The sequence below is a fragment of the Gekko japonicus genome, unplaced genomic scaffold, assembly GCF_001447785.1.
Source record: "Gekko japonicus isolate JY-2015 unplaced genomic scaffold, Gekko_japonicus_V1.1 scaffold2451, whole genome shotgun sequence".
NCBI classification, from domain to species: Eukaryota; Metazoa; Chordata; class Lepidosauria; order Squamata; family Gekkonidae; genus Gekko; species Gekko japonicus.
In genome coordinates, this window is record NW_015171576.1 from 28,022 (window position 1) to 51,282 (window position 23,261).

At 42.0% G+C, this 23,261-nt stretch overlaps 1 protein-coding gene across 2 annotated transcripts in view; it reads right to left on the minus strand.

The window, feature by feature from the left end:
* ZFAND3 (zinc finger, AN1-type domain 3) overlaps nucleotides 1-23,261 on the minus strand; it is a 222,268-nt gene that overhangs the window by 16,872 nt on the left and 182,135 nt on the right. For both annotated transcript variants that reach the window (XM_015419808.1, XM_015419809.1), the window contains one exon: nucleotides 16,646-16,816. In XM_015419808.1, coding sequence (XP_015275294.1) covers nucleotides 16,646-16,816 — 171 coding nt within the window. The remainder of the gene's footprint in view (nucleotides 1-16,645; nucleotides 16,817-23,261) is intronic.

Consider the following 23,261-nt stretch of genomic DNA (forward strand, 5'->3'; position numbering starts at 1 on the left):
TGAGCTATGGCACATATACTGGCCAAACAGTGAAGACTGGGAATAACACTCAGCACTACAAAGAGGACCTTCAAACAAACAATACGGAGATTCCTGCTAGTGTAAGCAGGAAATATTTTTGAAACTTTAACAAAGTTACTAATTTTTTAATTGGGAAAGCTCTTTACAAACTTAATTGTGTCTGTCTTCACAAAAGCCTGTACTTTTTATTTACATTTAGACAGATGAAAAGTGAGGTTCACACAATGATTAGCCCAGGCTGACATAATAAACAGTCCAGGTGGGCTTGAAGCCTACTGTTTTTTATGCTAACAAGCTGGTTTGCCCTGTGCCTGATTCTCAAAGCTATTTATCACTTGAAGGAGAAAACCAAAAAGGAGCAAGACAGATGTTGAGTTGAGAATGGTCTTAAACAGGGAACAATGTCATGTATTCTAACAGCGAAATCAGCCACATCTGAGGCTACTTAAATCCAGTAACTAGAGCTGTGAATGGACAAGACAGATCTTTCTAGGTTTCCCTTGCTCGAAAGCCAGTCAAGCTGAAAAACCAGTGGTGTCCGAAGACGTTTCCGTGGTCATGTGGCTGGCATGACTAAATGCCAAGGTGCATGGAACGCTGTTACCTTCCCACCGAAGCAGTACCTATTTGTCTACTTGCAATTTCTTGCTTTCGAACTGCTAGCTTGGAAGGAGCTGGAACCAGAGATGGGAGCTCACGCCATCATGTGGCATTCAGGTCTCGAACTGCTGAACTACAGACCTTCTAGCCTGCAGTTCAGCGTTTTAACCACTTGAGCCACCAAAACCTGAAAAACACCCTCCAAAAATCTGAAACCTAACAAAAAAAATTGATGGGTTAACCCCCCCCCCCAAATGATAAAAGGAATATCTGTAGATGTTACAAATGGAAGCCCTCAATGGCTGTTACTAGGCAACCACAGCATTCTAGGCTTGATTTCTGACATTAAAAGACAGGGGGGGGAGGCAGGACCCTTTCCAGGGCTGTTGTGGCCTTTGAAGGAAGACTTATCAGGGCCAGACCCTGCCAGCAACCACTGGGTGACTTGATACCACCCAACCTGCATGACTCACCTATGCCTGGCTGCTTCCTACTGTTCAACAGCAGCCACCCTATTTTAGCCAGCATGGTGTAGCAGTTAGGGCTTCAGAGTAGAGTCTGAGAGATGCAGGTTCAAACCACCAGTCTGCAATGGAAGCTCATTGGGTGTTGTTGTGTGACTCACATACTTTCATCCTAACCTACCCCACAAAGTTGCTGTGAGGATAAAAAAGGAGGAGAGAACAATCATGTAAGCTGCTTTGGTCCCCAATGAGGAGAAAGGCAAGACATAAATGGGGCAAATAAAAAATATTGCTGAAGACGAAAGGCAGATAAAGGGTACACTGGTGAATGGCTGAGAACATGAGAACATAAGAGAAGCCAATGTTGGATCAGGCCAATGGCCCATCCAGTCCAACACGCTGTCACACAGCAGCCAAAAATACCAGGTGCCATCAGGAGGTCCAGCAGTGGGGCCAGGAAACTAGAAGCCCCCCCCCCCCCCAGCACCAAGAGAAGGAGATAATGAGGCAGGAAAACCTTGAGGATTCCCTACCATGCAAGTTATCCTGGCACTGCAAAACTGGGTGAGTTTTCCCAGCTAGAGGCTGCTGGGGACATGTGTGAGCTGAAGACAGAAAGGCAGATAAAATTACATTGGCTATTGGGTTGGAATGAAAGAAAGAGGGCAAGAAGCAGGAAAACGGGGAAGGCTATGGGGGATTTCAGGGAAAGGAAAGGAGAAATAGTGAGGGATAAAAAAAATCAGATGCCCCTGTAAGTCCTTGCAGGTTCCTGTTAGTCTGATACCTAATATCAAAATTCCAACAGCTGTACAAGTGGAAGGTGGACCTCTCTAGAAGTCAAGGCAGCATGGTGCCATATAGAATGCCCACTGTGCAGATATGAAAGGAGTGATATTGAGGTTTGTCTGGGATCCAGGCTGAGTTTATATTCTGGAAACAAGAAAAAAAAAAAAGGGAAATCCAGGTGTGTTTCTTACACTCAGGAATTCCACACTATTTAACGTTTTCATGGTTAGCAAAGGATACTTTCCTCTGACAATACTGACAGTGTGTGTTAGGTTCCCTTGCTTGAAAGGCAGTCGTGTCCGACTCTAGGGTTGCGGTGCTCATCTCCGTTTCAAAGCCGAAGAGCCAGTGCTGTCCGAAGACGTTTCCGTGGTCATGTGGACGGCATGACTAAACACCAAGGTGCACGGAACGCTGTTACCTTCCCACCCAAAGTGGTACCTATTTATCTACTTGCAATTTCTTGCTTTCGAACTGCTAGGTTGGCAGGAGCTGGAACTAGAGATGGGAGCTCACTCCATCATGCGGCAACTCGGGTCTCGAACTACTGAACTACTGACCTTCCACAGCCTGCAGTTCAGCGTCTTAACCACTTGAGCCACTGCAGCTCCAAGAGAGTGTGTGTTATGTAGTGGTTAATACTGAATTACAGCTGGAGAGACCTGGGCTCTGCTCTGAAGCCAGACACATTCTCACAGTCTATTTTACAGTGTTGTTGTGAGGGGGAAAAGAGTGGGAGGGCATCCACAAAAAAGAGGTGTTTCTTCATACCTGAAGGCATTCAAAGTATGTTTAAATATTAGTTTAATTGATAAGCTTGATGAGTACTGAGCATGCTCCATGTGTCATGGAATGTTAAGGGCACTTGAGTACTAGTTAAAGATAAACAGGATAACAGATTAGCCCAATCGACCTTCTGACAAGTCTGTGTATCCTCGAGGGTTAGAATTGGAGTCTGCAGATGTATGACAATTTCTGACTCTCTCCCACCCACAGTCTTTCCCATACAGCATGGACAGGAAGAGGGATACGATGCAGAGAATTTTCCACCATCCCCACCCAAGCAATTTCTTAGGAGTTCCTAACTTGTATTATAATTGATTTTAAAGCCTGTGCTCTCCTGTATTGGCTGTCCTGAATCTGGCTTAAAAACCAGAAGTTTCTAGCTTAGTTGGACCGAAAAGGCTTGCAGGATATTGAAGGTGGAGTTCGCACAGAAGGCCTATTGTCTGCACAATCAATGTTAAATTTAGTTGGGGATACTGCTTGCTAGTGAGATTATTCTAGCTGCTCATGCAGAAATTACTGTTGTACGGAAATCAAAGCTTCTCTTAGATCATCCATTGATCAAAGGGTTATTTGTGAAAAGACAGTGTGAAACAAGGCCACTTTCCTTAAAAAAAAGTATTTCTGTGAACAGTTCACTCTTTTGGTAAACATTCAAGTTTGTAAGAACCTGCTCAACCCCTATAGCAATCTTCGGACGCCCTGCTTTGAGTGCTCCCACCTTCTCAGATTAGGTGGGTGGCAACCTGGGAGAGGGGCTTCCTGGTCATAAAAACACAACTCTGGAACACTCTCCTCACGCAAATTCATCTATCCCCTTCTGTTGCCATCTTCTGCCAGTGGGTGAAGACTTTTTTGTTTCATTTGGTGCTCCCCCAATGATCTCTCCTTCCTGGACAATGTTTTAATTGTTGTTTTTATGTGTTTTAGCTCTGTTTTGTTTTAATGGGAGTTGGTTTTAATGGTTTTAAAATGCAATTTTATTATCTATGTTTTAGTTGATTAGCTCCCTTGGTGGCCTTATGATGGCAGAAAGGCAGGATATAAATTTTGTAAAATAAAAAAAAATTAAATGCTGGTTAGCAAGATGGACTGCTTAGGATTCTTGCTCAAGAACATGCTTATTCATGAATTACTTGTTTCTGAGCATATGTAATTTTAATACATACTCTGAAAACTGATTTATGTGTTTCTCAGTGTCACAGGTAAGTTTATGCTGTCACAGGACATGCAAGTCTATGAAATGGTTGCCACTCATTTATCTTCATATGCCAAAAGAAAGTCCTAAGTCAACTAACTAACCAAGTTTCTTTGCATTATCTGATGTTTCAGTCAGTATGCTTGCCTGTCCACCTTTCATAATGAAGGATTCCTGTGGCTTTAAGTTAAGCAGCCTGAGTGCCCCTAGACCACATATGCCACCTTTCTGACATAAACAACTTCTCAGCCCATCAACATGAAATAATATTGCCCTGAGCATCAAATATCATAAGGTATTCTGTAATACTGATGGAGGCAGGGGATCATATTCATTTCCACTATACAACAATTATTCTTCGCTAATTTCTTTGGATATATGTTTTGTGTATGTATACCTTCAGTGTAATCAAAGCATAATACTCCCATTTATGCTACAAAAGTAATACTCTGAATAGTGGAGCAGGACTGTATCCTGATTAGAAATTAATAAAGTATACTCATAGCTAGGCAATGCCTATATATTAATTTGTCAATTATGAATGATGTTTTTGGTATTTTAATATGCTTTGTTCCTTAACAGTCAAGGAAAATAACTTCATAGGAAATGCTAATGTAAGTTTTAAGCACACTCAGGCTACAGAAAAATGCTCAGTTTCCATGGACCATATGGTTTCTGGATGCTGCGACTGCCAATTAACTCAAACTGGAATGTCATTCTTCAGAAATGTGCATCAACATTGAAATAAACTGAAAGCAGAACACATTTCATACAGGGATCACTGAATCACCAGCAGACATTTTTTTTTGGGGGGGTCACTGCTGACCAGGGCTGGATTTGTAATGGTGACAGAGGTGAAATACTTCACATCCTACTAACAGTCCCCTAAGCCACTCTTGTAAGCATTATAAGGACTTCACCATTGCACAAAACAGCTCAGCTTAAGAGTTTTTGGTGATTTCATGCAATTCCAAGAGGTCACTATAACTTTAACTGTTAACAAAAGAGTTCATCAACTTACAGTTCACATTTTTGAAGTGTCAAGTAGTAGTAGAATATTTCTAGCTTTCTGATTATTTGGATACACACAACTTTCAGTAATGCCCACGATTTTTTAAAATCTAATTAATTAAGTCTAAACTAAATGTGTGTAGTTAATATTATTTATTTACAAAGTTTATACCCTAACTTTCTGCACTCTTCAGGACCACCTTAAAACCATTGAGACCAAACAAAAACATATCATTGAAACAATTAAAATCAAGCTAAAATATATACAGAATACAATATAATACATATAACAGAAGAAACAACAATTTAACATTCACACAAAGAACACTCCCATGGGAAAAATTAATCCAAGTTACTGATGGCTGTATGCTACTTTTCTGCAGGGCTAGAACAAAGGATCACATGCATTCAACTGCTTCTTTAATTATCTGGAATCAAGAAGTAGTTTAAGATTTAAAGTGGCATCAGCCTTTTTTTTTGCAGGGGGAATTCAGAAGAAACCAGATTTCAAAATTTTGGCATCCGATCTCCCCAAAATACATGCTATGTTTTTCAAAGTAGCAGCAATCTTGAAAATTTCTTTCAGTCTTTGAAAAATTATTCTTGTGGCATCTGAAATGGTGGATTTAAATGTGCTTTATGTACCTTCAGATCTGTGTTTAAGGTGGGATAGCAAATGTGTTTTATCTAAAGTTTAGCATCACTCAGAATAAGGCAAAACTGTGCAGGTTCTGCACCTACTTGGACCTGACAGAAATAGTTTTACTACCAGCTATGCTTTCTATATTAAATGGATCTTGGCAGTTAAATTAAATATATAATAAAAATCTTAAAAACCATTAAAGCCAATGAAAAACACATCATAAAACCAATTAAAATGAAAGCCAAAATACATACAAAAAATTAAAGCCCTAGGCTGCAAGGAAGGATCACTGAGGGAATGTCAAATGAAACCACTGGCAGACAGTGGCAACAAAAGGGGAAAGATGAGTCTCCTTGGAGAGACAGTTCCAGACTTCTGGTGCCATGCCTGAGAACCCCCTGTATTGGGTTGCTACCTGCCTAATATTAGAAAGCAGGGAGAGGCACATGAAACAGGGCATCAGAAGACAACGGTGGTGGTTGGATAGGTTTACAAGCTATGCCAAGATCCCCAACCCTTTTGAGCCTGAGTGTACCTTTGGAATTCTGATGCAGGGTGGTAGATGCAATGACACAGTGGCCACCACAGGAGACAAGAGGAGTAATTTAAAGAAGCCACTGAGAAAGAGTGAGAGAGTAAAACCAACACTCTGGTGGGAGCTGCCCTGAAGCAATGTTTTTTTAATCTGCAGAGCCAATCACATCTCCAGTGACCAACCAGAAGCCAACCAGGTGCCTCACTTGGCCCCTCCACTTTCTAAAAACACTTGGTAGGTAAGTGCCAAGAAAGGTGTTGGCATGCACCATGACACCCAGAAGCACCATACAGGGTAGCCCTAAGCTATGCTATCAAAGAGTCTAATGTTAGAGATTATCCCAGTCTGTACACGTGGCTGGTGTAACCCGTGTTTAGAAATGACTTAAAGGAAAGTAGCATTACTCCAGTGTTGTTGATTTAAAGATTAGCTAATCAGAGAGGACAGTCCAAGAATCTTAATTTCTATTCCTCACTACAGCCTGTAAAGTGTATTGGCAATTAGCAGTTCCCCTCACCTCTTGCTATGAGTGAAAGCTCAGAACTCATCTTGCAAATTGCTCTTTTGAAGATCAAAGAGAAGCTGAATTTGTCTGTGTGTGCGTTAGATGAGATTGTAGTTTAATGGAATTTTTAGGGAAGGCTTGGCGGCTTGTTCCTATGAAGCCCCAGGATAGAGAATTCAGGAGAGCTCTATGACTCTTCCCTTCCTTGCCTTTAATTGGCATCTCATTAGAAATTAATGAAAATGACATCCTCTGTTCTTCCTGCTCTAGGCACAGCACTCTACAGAAACCCCCATCACAATTCATAACACATTCAATTTATATAGCAATGGTTCTTAAGCATTATTTATGAGATGTGAATTTCTTGTCAGCAGTTAATAGAAGAGAAAGGAAAGGAGACTGAACGTACATAGACACACACACAAAAATCTTTCAACAGCATAGCAAAGCTACATTGTGTTCAAAGCACCCTTGTTTGGCTCTCCAAGGTCTCTCATCCTTTTATGAAGTCCTACTGTCCTCTTAAAGGCATCTTAAACCCCAGAATGAGGGTGGCTCTAGGACATCCTGAAATACTTCCTAATGAAGGAGGGAGGGAACACGGTCTTATTGCTATCACTGTTAAACTTTCAATGAAAAGTCACCCAAAAGCAAACTCCAAAAGTATTCGTGCCAAAAGGCAACTAGGCATATGCAGTAGACCAAAGGAAGACGACGTTTTACAAATTATGCAAACCAAGTCTATTGTCATTTTAGAGGTCAAAGACGGTTCCCTCAATTTTAGGCTTTGAAGGTTATAAGGCAATTGATGCAGATCGTGGACCACTAGTACTGTGTATCATAATGGCCACCCTGATTGGAGACCTGCCCCAGATAGATCATGGGCCTTCTTAGCAGGGGCTATGCACCTGTGGAATGGCCTTCTTGAAGACGTGAGGAGGTTACAGGCCTTGGAATTATCCAGGAAACTTAAAACAGCATTATTCAGGAAGGCATTTGATGGAGGTTTGGGCTCTATCTTATAGAAACAGTATATTTTTATTCAATATGGTTTTAACTGTTGTTGATGGGCTGTGCCCAGATTTGATGCCTTGTGTTCCTTTGCAGGAAAAAAGATGGGAAATACATATGTTAATACATCCATGTAAATGGATGTTGCCTTTAACTTACAGAGCCGGCAGGTATGCAGCATGGGAGACTATTTTAGAGACTGGCATCTATTTTCCGCTACCGTCTAGGAGTGCCACAAATTTCTTCAGCCTGTGCCCCTTGCGTTCAGGCAGCAGGTTGGTCAACACTTCACAGTGGATTTATTCATTTACAGAATTTCTCTACACAATGTGAACAAAACGCAGCTCATAATGCCCCAAATTAAAACAAAGCAGCTCACAGTTATTTCAATTCACATTTCCCAGACCACGAATTTTCGGTAACATTTCACTCGCCATCAATAAATGTATATACATTTCTACTTCATTCACTACCATGAATACTTTCTTCATACAGGGAAAGACATTTTAACAGTTTGGTCTTGTAAAAAGCAATTCAGTATCATAAAAACACTCACAACCCCCTGCCAAATTTTAAATGCAAATGCCTCAAAGGTAATATTCTGAGAGTTCACATTACCAGCACTACAGATAAGATAAAGGGCAGCCATTTGAGAAATCTGCTTTTTGTAGGAGAGATGCTTGCAGACCAGTGTCATGTAATGTGGCTACAGACCATTTAATTTGCTGTCTGTCATGTTCCAAAGACACAATGCCCCCCTCAAGCATAGTATATAGGAAACATTCACTCCAGCAAGAGGCATGAATATACCCACCCCATTACCTGGGGGGGGGGATTGAGGCATGCTAGATAATAGCAAAAGAGAATTTTGAAATAGCATCCAGCACTGAAATCTGCTGGAGGCCGGATATTCAGTACAGTAAACTAAACTACTGTAATGCTCTCTACATGGGGCTGCCTTTGTCGCAGATCCGGAAGCTGCAGCTAGTGCAGAATGCGGCGGCCAGGTTGCTGATGGGTCTCCCCAAGTGGGAGCTGAAGGCGCTACACTGGCTACCAATAGCATACCGAATCCGCTTCAAAGTGCTGGTACTCACCTTTAAAGCCCTATATGGCCAGGGTCCGAACTGCCTTTCCCCGCATATAGCCCCAAGAGAACTTCGGTCGGGGACCCAAAACCATCTGGTGGTTCCAGGTCCCCGGGAGGTAAAACTTGCTGCGACCAGGGCTAGATCCTTCTCAGTGGCGGCCCCTACCTGGTGGAATGAGCTCCCGGAGGAGATCAGGGCCCTGCGGGACCTTATGCAGTTCCGCAGGGCCTGCAAGACGGAGCTCTTCCACCAGGCTTTCACATAGGGGCCGCCGCGGCCACCACCACCAACGGTGGCAATGCCAGCAGTATTTGGGATCGCCCTGGGAAGCTCAACCATATATTGTGTGGTATTAACACCATGGGATCGGCATGAACGATCTACTGGACAGTGATACCCCAACGGGGCTGACTTGAAGATGCCATAATAACCACTCAGGACCATCTTGTTTATTGAAAGCACTTTATTACTGTCATTATGTTATTATTGTTACTATTATGATTTTACTGTTTTATTGAATTTTATGCATGGGCTTTCGCCCCTTGTAAGCCACCCTGAGGCCATTTGCAGGGAGCGCGGGGTAAAAATGCCTAAATAAATAAATAAATAAATAAATAACCAGACATTGCCAATTTAAAACCCAAAATGTAAAATAATGGAAGGCAAAGTCATTTCCTTTGAAGTAGCCAGTTGTTAAGGGATTGCTGCTGTCAGAAGTAGTAGCTATACTAAGTAACCTTACTAATTAAAACTGGTAATACAAATTTTGAAACTATAATTTAAAACAATGTGCATAGGTTTTGACTTATCTAAGGGAACATGGGTATTATCAGGGCTATTTTTGGGCAGGAACGCACAGGAATGGAGTTCCGGCTGGCTCCCAAGTTGGCCACGCCCAGCAGGAACTCATTAGCATAATAGGCCACACCCAACAGCAGGAACCCATTAGAATTGGCTACATTAGGGGTGTGTGGCCTAACATGCAAAGGAGTTCCTGCAACAAAAAAAGCCCTGGGTTTTGACAACAAACAAGGTAAACAGAATAAGAAGCAAAAGGTGGGTGTGGCTGGATTACCACACTTCTGGTAACATGGGAATGCGGCCTAATATGCTAATGAGTGGTGCAGTCAGGGGTGTGGCCTAATATGCTAATGAGTTCCTGCTGCTGGGTGTGGCCTATTATGCTAATGAGTTCCTGCTGGACTTTTTCTACAAAAAAAGCCCTGGGTATTATTATGGCCAGACTGTCAAGAACAAGTCCTGACTTGGCAAGGGGAACTTAAAAACAGGCTTAGTTAGTGATACAGAAGCATCAACTGCCTAGCATTTCTCTCCCAATTCCAAAGAAGGTCAGTGTCATTGTAGTTCTTACCAGCACTTCCAGATTTACCTCAAACTTTTCCTTGCAAGGCACAGTGAACAGTTTTCTCTCCCCCACCACAACTGTTTGGGATGCCACAGGGGAGGAGGCAACAGGTGTGGCTTGCACCTGTTCTTGCATCCCAGGCTACCTGACTTGAACGGGTGTTCCCTCTCGCCTCTTGCTGCTGCCATGCAGAGCTGAAAGGAAGTCATCTCACTGCTTAAGGTGGCAAAAGGAATAGAGATGGCCCAAGACTACAGAGAAACAAAGTGACACCTCTGCATTCCAACAGAAAACAGGATGCTCAAGGCTAAATTGACTCTAGTCTTTTACTGTTATGCCCCCATTCTGCAGTTTGCTGCACTACAGATGGTACAGGAAAAACTAGAAGAAAGGCTTGCATATTTTGCTTTGGTCTTTTCCCAAACTCTATGCTGACCATTTAAAATGGCCAATTATTTCCTGCATCCTCCATACAGATGGCAAGGAGGGACAATCCTGGGCATGTTTCAGTCTGCTTTCCTTTGTCTTGTGCGTTACTCCTCACAGACATACATTGCCTTCGAACAAGGAGGCTATAATGGCTAATATGTTGAAACCTATGATTATTGAGGGCACCTTTGACCATGTGGAAAGAATACTTCTGTTTACTGCTTTAAAAGTCCTGCCTAGCACACCAACTGAAGTATAGATTGCAGCTCAGAGTATTCAGCCTCCACACCCAAACAGCTGAATACATGAAGCTGCCTTACACTCAGTCAGATCACTGGTCTATCAAGATCAGCACCATCAATTCTGACTGGCAGCAGCTCTCCAAGGATCTCAGGTAAAGGTCTTTCACAGTAGCTTCTACCTGACCCTTTTTCACTGAAGGTAACAATATTTTACCGCAGGGGCCTTCTCCATGCAATGTTAATGTTTTACTACTGTGCCATGGCACTACCCCTTAGACAGACGGTTTACAATTGTATATGTCATCAAAAATGCATTACATAAAACATGAAAGCATTCACATGCTCTCTCAGGAATCCTTAAAGATAATTTTTGAGCAAGATTCTTCATCACTATTTGCCCCCCATCACCAACTAAGTGAAGGGGCCTAAGCATTCTTTCCTCCTGCTCCCACGTGAAGAAACAATGGTATATCCCTCTTTTCTTATCCCATTAAGCTTGAAGGGATCTTTAGTTTATCTTATTTATTTATTTCAGTTCATTCTGCCTTTCTCCAAAGGAACTCACAGAGGTTCCCCTCTGTTTTATTCCCACTACAGTCCTCAAAGTTAGACAATTTCTACAAGTCAGAGGGGATTTCAACCAAAGTTCCTCCAGTCCCTTTCCAACCCCTTCCAATATGATATTACTCCATTTGTGTAAGTCTAAAATTACCTAACTGCACAACTGTAAGGGTGGTAACCTAACCTGACAGAACCTTTATATATTTTTGGATAAATTTTCAATAAGAATGTTGGCCAATGTGTGCAGTGGAGGGGGTGGGAAACCAGTTGCCAACACTTACTGTGTGTTTCTACAAAATGGCAAAAGATCATGAAGTACCGTTTCTACCTCTAGGGAATGAAATAGGTTTTGAGCGTTCATGTGTTTGGCATTATAATGACAATACTGCATTTAGGGTCATTTGACAGGCTTGTTCAGAATTATGCTGAAATTATCCAGGTCAATTCTCCATGAATGTTGAACAAATTGGTATTCATATGGGTACATTCCTTTCCCATTTCTTAGAATCTACAGAAGATAAAGAAAACATATTCTCCAGAAACTGAAGAGTATTGTAAAGAAAACAAAATAATATTCTGTCTGGCACTAACTCTCCAGTGAATTGGGTAAGTCACATATTTTATTAACCCCAAATGATGAGTCCACACTTGGATTTGTCCTTCAAAATTCTTAAGCTGCAATATAGACAGCCATGTTTTGAAACATTTGCAATATCAAAATTAGCAATTTCTCAGCAAACCTGACATGAGACACTTCTGTGCTGCTTTTTAAATTGAGGAACAATAAGGTCAAAATGATGCTCATTCTAGCCATCTCTAAAGCCAGCCCTCTTATTCTTCATTCAATTTGACTATGCAGATAATTTTGTTTCCCCAAGCAGACAAAGCTGCATAATATTAATAGGAAAAATAAGAATAGATGACCAAATATCCAACAAACTGTAGTCATTTGGTTCAGTAATCTACTTTAGTTTATTTCCTGGGTTTTATTTGTAATGGACAAGGCAGCACATAAAATTTAAGCAACAATAAAGCCACTCCCACTGAGTATGGCAGTATGAGCCCTGCTTTTAACATCTGCAGATATTTATAACCCCCATATATAACTTCCTCAAAGGTAAAGTGCTATTAATAAAATCACAATGTGCAAGTGAATAAATATAGTATTGGAGGGGGGAAGCATTTTTCCCCTATGACACAAGGTTACCTCACACTGAACTACAGACACTAGGACCATGATCTAGGAAGTGGGCGTGGAATTCTTGGTCTTAAGAAAGGATCTGAACCTTTGTCCTAAGGCATTTGTGGCCTGTATATCTAGACTGCAGTGCTTTTTTGGAGAGAGGGAGTGATGTTCCTCTTCTGGACAGTGTGAATATGTGTAGTTTTCACATGATACAATTTTATGATGAAATGGATGTCTGTATACGACATGGGAGATAACCCAAATCATTATGGTCACATACTGGTAAAAGATTTTTTCAGGAATATTGTTTCGTTTGGGTTACCATCCTCAAGGTGGGCCCTGGAATTCTCCTGGAATTACAACTGATCTCCAGATTGTAGAGATCAGTTTTCTTGAAGGAAATGGCAGCTGTAGAGGGTGGACTCTATGGGATCACATACTGGGGGGCTGAGCTTCCCCCCAAACTCCATCCTCATCAGGTACCTCCCCCATATATCCAGGAATATTCCAATCCACTATTGCCAGAGTTAGCAACACTAGTTTTGGTCAAAGATCTTTGAAAAGGAATTATCATTGCATGATTAAAATAGCTGAATAATTTCATGAAGCGGTGGTGTACTGCCTGTCTTAAAGAAACATTCCTGACAATTTCAGTTTCTAAGTGAATTTATGTATATATGTTTCATGAAGTATTAAAAACCCTTAAACAATAACATATGACTAAAAATAGATTTCAAACATTTGAGAGACTAGGAAAAATATATTAATTAACTATAGTGAAGTATGTGCCTCCCTGACCTGAATGGCCCAGGTTAACCCAGGCTAACCAATCTCATCAGATCTCAGAAGCTAAGTAGGGTCAAACCTAATTACTATTTGGACAGAATAGCACCAAAGAAGTCTTGCCTTGAAAACCCTATAAAGTCACCATAAGATGGCCATGACTTGACAGCACCTTCTACCACCAAGTATGTACAACATTGAAGATCACTTGGGAAAATCTATGATCTAAAAGGGAGCTAGAAAATAAGCACATTTACTAATCAGCATCTTTTATCTGCACAAGTAGGAGGTATATCAAATTTCATGTGTTGCCCATCTCTGCTCCAGAACTTAAAATATATTCAAGTTCCAAACTGCATAAGGAAGTCTCCAACACTAGTCAGGCCTATAGTACTGGCCCTGGAAACATCAGACAGTGGCTAATCTATGTAGTTCTCCATTGCTTGTGTAGTCTTCCAAGGCCTAAATTTACTGTGCATTTTCTAAAGTAGATATTTGACAAACCGCTGTGTTATTAAAACATAATGGTAGTGCTGGTAATAGGCTAGGAAATGGGGTCAGCTGATCATCCTGTGGTTAACATGCAGACCGAGCTACATTACCATCTTTTATGCTCATATGTAAATGCACCAACTTTTAAAGGCTCCAGTTCCAAACAACTGTACATTTGAATAGAATGTTTCCTTGGCTTTGTTCTTTCTATGCTGTATAAATGTAACATAGTAGTTGGAAATACTCATTTTCATGCATAGTTTCACAGGGGTGTGTGTGTGTGTCTGTACCAATATTGACCATTTCCAGTCTGGCTTTTGCCCTGGCCATGGGACGGAGACGGCTCTGGTTGCCCTTACAAATGACCTCCATAGACATCTGTATTGAGGCAGGTCAGCGCTGCTGTTGCTATTAGATTTAACGGCAGCGTTTGATACGGTCGATTATGATCTTATGACCCACCACCTCACTGACATAGGAGTCCAGGGGACTGTCTTGAAATGGTTTTCCTCCTTTCTCCATGGTTGGGGACAGAGGGTGGCACTGGGCAATATGGTCTCCCCGCGGCACCTGCTAGAATGTGGAGTGCTGTAGGGGGCGATCCTCTTGCCAATGCTATTTAACATCTATATGCACCCCCTCGCCCAGTTAGTCCGGAGTTATGGGCTGGGTTGCCATCAGTATGCTGCTGACGCTCAGCTTTATCTGTTAATGGACGCTCATCCATCCTCCATTCCTAGAAATCTGGCTAAGACTTTGGACGCTGTGGCTGGATGGTTGTGGCAGAGTCGAATGAAGTTAAAACCATTGAAGATGGAGGTCCTGTACCTGGTGGAACATGCTCCCAACTGAGATCAGGGCCCTGTGGGATCTTATTCAATTCTGCAGGGCCTGCAAAATTGAGCTGTTCTGCCAGGTCTTTGGCTGAGGCAGTGGGCATCCACATATGGCCCCCATGAGGCTGCGGTCTCCCACACACGGATAACTGGCCACACCTAGCTACATCAATGGGCTGGATTCTCCCTATAGCAAGCATGATTATTGATTTTATATTTTTTAACGTGTTTTAAATTTTATTGTATTTATCTGTTGTAACCCGCCCTGAGTCCATTTGAGGGATGGGTGGGATATAAATGCAACAAATTAAAAAAAAAATCAGGTTTCTATGACCATTCCATTCAATGGGAATACATTCAAGCAGGATATTAGACTCATACATTAACAGCTCAAAGGGCAACTCTGCCAAGCTAGAAACACACTAGAAAACCACTGCATTCAACACACTAGATTTTACATGGACTCTCATAAATACTGGGTTAATATATTCTTAACAGAGCAGGAGCAAAACCTATATGTTTTCAAAGATTTTTCAATCATTTATGGTACAATTTATTTACCACCTAATGGTTTTATCTGAAAGCAAGAAAAATGCAAACACTCTGTATTTGAAGTTACTATTTAGGCAAGAAACAAGAACTGCTAAAAGGTCACCACATGGTGTCTGTGTTCATTGTGTTGGGTTTTCTTTAAAACCAATAAACATAGTTTTAATTAAAATTTAGAGTTTGAGGGGAAATGGCTAGATGCTGGCAATGCCCTGCTTTCTATATATGCCTTTACCTTATATAGTACTTTAAAATTTGTGTTGGCAGGTATACATTTAAGAAAGCTATTAAAACAACCTCCTTCCTTCAAACGGTGACAGAAGCAACCACAGAATGGCAAATATTTGAGCAACCATGCCCAGCAGAAATGCACATGTAAAAGGAGGCAAGTTTCAGTCCTTTAACTCGTAGTATATTGAAGACTCAATTACCACCACTTCCCCGTCTGGGTTTAATTTTAAATGGTTTTTTAAAAACAAAGCCCCCTGGGATTGTATGATCAAGGAGCAGAGCATCACAGGGGACTTTGACGTTTTCCTACCTACTTTTTTCTCACTGGAAAAACCTCCCCCCCTGCAGTAGCTTTTACCTTGCCGGGGGGGGGGGCAGGTACCCATATGTTTTCTCCAGCACAAATGACACCAAGTTGGGAAACATCCCTGGGTTTCTTTTCAACTTGCTCACCATGCTTAATCCTCTCCACTACAATAAAGAACCGGTATTCACCTAAGGTTTCTAGATTTCTAGAGACTTCGCCATTCTAGAAACTCCATGAAATTGCTGAGTGGTCGGGTTAGAACAGATAAAAGGAAGTACTTCTTCACCCAAAGAGTGATTAACACATGGAATTTACTGCCACAGGAGGTGGTGGCGGCTACAAGCATGGACAGCTTCAAGAGGGAACTAGATAAACATATGGAGCAGAGGTCCACCAGTGGCTATTAGCCACAAAGTATAGATAGGAACTCACAGGCTGGGGCAGGTGATGCACTGTCTTCTTGGTGCTTGGGGGGGGGGCAACAGTGGGAGGGCTTCTACTGTCCTGGCCCCACTGATGGACCTCCTGATGGCACCTGGTATTTTTGGCCACTGTGTGACAGAGTGTTGGACTAGATGAGCCATTGGCCTGAGCCAACATTGGCTTTTCTTATGTTCTTATGTTAATTCATACAATGCTGTTCTCCCCAGTGAAGTAGATCCTGGCATACTTGGACCTTATATAAACACCAGGATTCTCACACATGTGAGGAGCCTTTGGATTGAACATATGGAGATACAGAGCCACTTGTCAGTAAGGGCATTTTGACAGACTGATTATATTTACCTGGATGCATAATGCACCTTTATAACCTAACTTCAAACATGGATTGAAAAATTTGAGCTTTTTATCATGTGGGAACCACTTTTAAAGTATTTTACAAAGTATATTGCTGCTATACCAGCAAAAGCTGCATGACAAAGCAATCCAGATTTGACTCAGATGTGAAAGGGGTTTTCACATGACTAGACAGGAAAGAATCATTTTAATGCTGGCAGCCAACCCTTACCACAGCGGCATGATCCCAGTTCCTGCTGTACCAGCTCCAGTTTTGTTTGGCACTGGAAACACCTGCGTCTGCTCTTCTGTTTGGAACGGCTGATTTCTTCAGGCCTATCATGACTGTCCTTCAGTAACCGTGGCCGCTTCTCAGGTGAAGCCTCACTCTCCGACTGTGAATCTGTTGTATTGGGAAAAATATTTGGAGTATAATGTTAGCTTTTCTTCACTGAGGCCTGTAAATCCCTGTAATCCCAGTCACTGAGTTAATGGTGTGCAACTTGTGTGCACTCACTTGCAAAGCGCAAGTTGCTTCTACTCCCCTGTACACATCTACATCCTTCAATAACTAAAACAGGAGTCAGGTAAGGGATCCATTAGCTATCAGATTCCTTTCTTGTTCACAAAATAAATTAGGTAACTCCTCCAGGTTATGGCTCTGACTTTGCAATGATAAATGGAGAGAACACTAGTCTCAGCAGCTACAAACTTTGGTTTCCATCTCATTTACTTTCTCCCATCCATCTTCACCCCCCTTCCCTCCATGCAAACAAACACCCCCCCCACCCCAATGAAGTTGCTTTTACAAAAACAAACATAAAACTGGCCTATTTCCTGACTAAGCAGGGGAGGGATTTTTAGGGCACAGTGTGCTAGCTGTACCTCCAAGAACCAAAAGCAGTACATGAAAGCACCATACTGTGTCCCTCTCTCTCTTCAAGGATAACAATCTAAATGTAAATTATTATATACAGGCATGATAAACTAAACTGCAACATGTATATACTTGCTGCAGATTCAGAATGCTCCAAGGATCTCTTTAAAACTAGTCATGGCACTTTGTATCTTAATAACCTTATTTGTACTTTTTCCTTCTCAAAGGAAAGTGTTATTGTTCAGGAGAGCAGAGACAGGAAGAGGTTTCTTTATGAAGCTGTGAAATGAAAGGTGCTTCTGGCAAGCCACCTATAAGAAAGGGATTCCCCCCCATGTATTATGTTTGTACAGAATACTAGTGAGTATAAGTACTCTCAAACCTATTATCAATTTCAACAGATTACATAAGCATATTCTCCCAGCAGAGGACAAGTGGTTACAAGTCTTACTTGGAAACACGGTGGGGGAAAAGCAAACAACAAACAAGAAGATGGCATCTTGCTTCTGCCATTACTGAGGCACATCAGCAACTCAAATAACTTCATAGGGCTGGAGGAGCTTCGCTCTGTTTGTATTTGAGCACAGCCCAGCAAGGATTTAGATCAGGATTAAGATATTCTGGATTTATTCTACATACAACACCTAGTATCATTTTACTGGCACACTCTCATTCTGTTTTGTTCATGAGAAGAGAGAGAGTAAACAAAAACATGCATGACACCATCAAAGAACATAACGGTTTCAAGACAAAATTAGCACCTCTTTCCTTCTCAGGGCACTGGGTACATAAAATGTTGCCAACTATACCAAGAGCACTTCCACACAAACAGGGTTGCAGTTAGCCACCCTTCTGTGATCATGTAAGTAAAAATACCTTCAAGACAACTAGAAAGGTGCTCCCAACACACAGTGACTCTTCTAGGTTAAAAACAAACAAGCAAGCAAGCAAGCAAGCAAAGCAGCGACATGTGAAGGATATGAAATAACTTTTTTTCTCCCTGAAAAAAGCAAGATTGGCAAAGTACAGCAGGGGGTGGACATACTACCCTCTACAGAAGTATCTCCCACACTGCATGAGAAATACCTGACTAATGCTGGTTATATTTTGCCAGTCTGGAAATACATTTCTACCAATTTGTTTCTGGGCACAATTCAAAATGCTATTTTGTCTTTTAAAGCCTTCTATAGTTTGGCACCATAGTGTTTTGAATGAATGCTTGTTTTTAATGGAGAGCTGTAATATTATAAATTATATTCAGATTATCTGTGTACTTTCCATGCAAGGTAAGAGGATATTTACCAAAGAGAAGGTCATGAAGAATACAGAAGTGCCATCATGGTTGATAAATGCATATAACAGATTCTCAACCTGAGTGATCTGCTTAAATCAATGAAGGGGCCATTACAGGTTTCCTTCTGTCCCGAGGACGGGACTCCTAGCCCCCCCGGCAGGTGAAGCCCCGGGCCCTACAGAGCCGGAGCAACAGAACGCGGTCCTCCACACACTCACCCGGGCGACGGAAGGAGCAGCGGGGCCCATGGGGGGTTGCGGGGTGAGACGAGACGCCGCACTCCCCGCCCCCCACAGGGGGCCCCCCGGATCAATGAGGCCGGGAAAGACGCCGCCGCAGAAGGCAGGAGCAGGGAGAGGGACAGCAGACGCGGGCAGGGGGATGGCCCTCCAGTCCCCGGCTTTCGACGGGCGCACAGGCAGGCAGGAGGGAGGCCACAACAGGGAAGGAAGGAGCCAGCCAACAGGGAAGGAAGAGAGCACGCCCACGCTGCTGCGAGCGGTGACCGGGAGCGGATGTGAGGGGAGGAGAAGGAGCCGCACCCCAGGAGCAGCGTGGTCGGCTTTGTATGTGGGCAAGGCCAAAGGGGGCGGTCGGCACCGGGGGGAGCGGGGAACACTGGGAACCAGGAGGGAAGGCTATAAGGGAGGGAAAGGAGACAGCCAGGGATGACTCCTGGTTACGAGCAGAAGACGAGAGAGACGAAGCTCCAACCAGCAGGGACGGGTCGGTGGGGACGGTGGAGTAACCTCCCTCCCCCGTCCAGGTATCTGAGGCCTATGCTCCTGGGCAAAGAAGGGGGGGCGTGACAAGGTGGCTGAGCTCGGCAGGGCGGGGAGCTCGAGCGACGAAGACAGCGAAGGGTCGTTGTCGAGCTCCTGTGACACCTTCCATCAGACCTAATAATGCTAGATGCCAAACAGTCCACATACTTATTACACAAAATATAAAGTGGGAAGAGGGTCTTAATTTTGAGCAAATAAAATACATACACAGGACTAGAGGACGGATGCCAGGAACCATGGGCTGCTTTACGTGACTCACCAGGCTTGCATATCCAGTGGGATTTGCGGCACAAAGCTTTTTGTTGTTGCTTAACAGAAGACCCTCCCTCCATGCCATATCTCAAGATATTTTTCAAAGTTTCCCTCAAATATGGGAGGTCTGCTATTTGAAACAAGCTCCCTTGGACACATGAAATTAGTTGCATTGTTCTTTCGTTCAAACAGAACAACGGAAAGATGTGCTCTCTGCACCAAAACAACAAAACAGTGGATAATTACAGGACACAACTCAAGAGCTAAAAAAAACATACACTTCAGGTGCTAACACAAAGATGGTATTCCCAACTGTTAAAAATAAACTTTGCACACCAACACTACACAGCCCAAGTAAGTTATAATAGAACTTGCATAATCTAGCTATCAAGAACAGATACCCCCTTCCAGGTAATGGAATGAATAATTAAATGAGAGTTATCTGCGAACCACCTCAGGAGGTATTGAGGGAAGGGCACAGGGGAAGAATAAATATCTCTACATAACACACTACTTGTAGCTTGCCACAACGTAAGTGTGAACTCAGTACAGGGGCAAGAAATAAGGGCTTCTTTAATGATCTATAGCTCTTTGAATGCAGGTTCTTCTAATTACTCTGCTGGACTGGAAAACAGAGCTGGCTAGTTCAACATAGCAGTATTGTAAATCACAATCTTGAACAGAAACAAACAGAACAATGTTCTTAAAAATGGGTTTGTCCCCAGCTGTATGTAATACTGTCACTGTTCTTGTCTTCATTACTCTACATCCCCCGCCTCCTCAAATTTCCAAATAAATTGTGTTAGGACTGCCAGAGCTGAATTTCAATCTCTCAATCTCCTGCCACAGCAGTTTGCAGCCTGCACATACACGGCTACACTAACAACCACAGAGGAGCCTTCCCTGATGTTTCAAAGAATTGTTTCCCTTGACAGAAATAAGTACTCGGAAGATACAGAAGGGAATTTGTAAATGGAGGGAAAGACGAAAGAAAAGGAAGTACCATGGTGAAAGAAAACTACTCCCCCTCTACTTTTGCTCCAGGAAGAGACTAGCCTGTTTAATCCCCAACATGACAACGGAATTTGTGGCACTCTGTGAGGATTTCTTTAAGAACCTATCACAGCCTGACAAATTGACATTTATGATCCCAGCTGCCTGCAAAAGCATCAGTAAGGGCAATACCTAATGAACCTTAAAACATTACAGGTACAGGTCCTCAGACTATTTTTTAAAGTAGCTTAAGCCTTAAAATCAAATCCAGGAGCAGTTCTCCACAGCAGACATGGCTCACAGACAGAAGTAGTACGGGAAAGAAAGGGAAGAGGAAAAAAAAACCCAATCTGGTTGTCAGAAATGCAGGGTGGCAACAGCCTGGCCTGCCATGAACCCTACAGTACTGGACCATGCAGGGCTGCCAGGGAGGGGATGGAGACCTTTAAATCAAATTAATTCCGCATAAAAAAGAGTTGAGGCAGAAAACTAATTTTGCAAGGGAAAAGTTAATTTAGTTTTTAACCAGGCCTCACCAACAAATTACTCCTAAAGAAAACTATGAGAAATATATAATAATCTGCTACTGATTTACAAGTACCCCAAAGGAAGAGTATCATGATGCTAAATCAATGATATACCAGCCATGACATGATGATTAAAAAGAATACAGAAAGCACTCTACAACTATAAAACTAAACAGAATAAAAAAAGGAAAAGTGTGCAGTAACATTTAGTGGTACCTGAACTCCCCCCCCCCGGCACCACTCATATTGTAAATATGAGTAACTACATCACACTTGTTATACCACCATCACGCATTCAACAATAAGGTTACTCATTCAATATCAAGTTTTTAGATATATTGGTATAGCACTAGCCACAACATAGCTATATATTAATACGTTTCTGAATTAGATATTAAAACATTTGCTATTATTAAATTGTACAGTAAGGAGAGTGTAAAGAATTTGTGCACCAACACTGGCATCACTGTCTATAAGCACAAACTAGAAAATTTAGTTGTGACTTCTGAAGGAAAAGAGCCTCCAGTAGGGCTGCCAGCCCCCCTGGTGGGAGTGGGGGAAACTCCACTTTCACAGGTTTTTGCCCACCACTGGCTAGCTGGCTGGTGGGGGAAAATCCCACCCCAACTGACCTTTTCAGGCCTACTTCTGGTTGGGATTGATGCTCTGGTTTCGGGGCAAAACTCTATGGTTTGAAGCTGAATTTACCAGAGTTTTGCCTAAAATCTAGAGTGTCACCCCCAACCAGAAGTAGGCCCAAAACTGGAAGTAGACCTGAAAATGCCCAACTTCACTTCTGGTCTCCTGGAAGGATGTCAGGATACCACCACTGGCCAGGTAAGTAAACCTGGCAACCATACCCTCTGGTTTTATAATGTAGAAAGGGGAAAGGAGGAAATACTGAAAAAGATACCAATGGGAAGGTGTAACAACATTCTCTATATTTATTATTTTGCAATTTGTGGGTGTTTTATTTCATGACACTGCAATCAGCAACACTGTTCTAGAATTACTAGGGTGGCTGCTATGATGAGGATGAATTTTTTTAAAATCCCTAATATTTACATTATTAACAAACTTTTATTAAGTACATTGGGTATTCACATACTAAAATGTGTTTATTCCTATATTTAGTACTTTGTAAAATTCCTTTACGAATACAGTTAATTGTTTGAGCAAAGCAGAGCCAGTTGCTTGCTAAATATTTTAACGGAGCACTTGGCCAAAAAAAGTGATGAGGAAAAATGATTTAGTTATATTCCATATTGCATCATATTTTCAAATCATCTGAGCTTAAACGGACAGTAGAACACCCCCCCCCCAAAAAAAGGCCAGAGCAACTAAACAGGAGGATTTAGTTTGTAATGGTCTGCATGAACTGGTCAAGTTATAAGCCTCAAAACAACTGGGAAAAATATCTCAGAAGAATGATTGGCAAGTTAATTTGTAGGAAATCTGGACTGTTTGGGAAAATTCTTCTGTGTTGGGTTTTTAATGTAAACCATACAGATTAAAGGAAATTATTATCATTGGAAATTATATATTACAGTCCTCGAGAAAGGAACTCGGATGACTACAATTTACAATTAATATCTTAGCTATTTAGAAAGCCAGAAAACTGTTTGTTCTGCATCTTAAACTAAAACATGTTTTCTGTTTCTAGGAAAGAAAGAGGGTAAAGCCATGCATTCATTGGTTGCAAAGGTCCAACCTTCCATATTCTTTGAGGCTTTTTTTTTTGCCTTGAAAACCTGCAGCACTAGGCTTTTAATACTAGGAGGCATGGGTAATTAAGAGCCTTGATGGTACTCAATTAGTACCTACAGCAATACAAATAGGGGAAAAACCTGCAGTTTCTTCTGGCCATTACAAAATTGATTTTACTACATCCCATTCAGAAGAGACTGCTGGGCATAGTCATGTTACATGTACTAATTCGGCACCCAGAGACTGTTACTTCCAGCAAAAAAAAGAGGTTTATATTCTCATTTCCATGAATCCTCTGGAATACAGTAAATCATGAATATCAGCTTTTGCTGGATGAACTATTGCCCCATATCCTTAGAAGGGCATGGAATTTTAGATAAGGCCCTCCAATGCCCTGGAAACATCATTCCTGC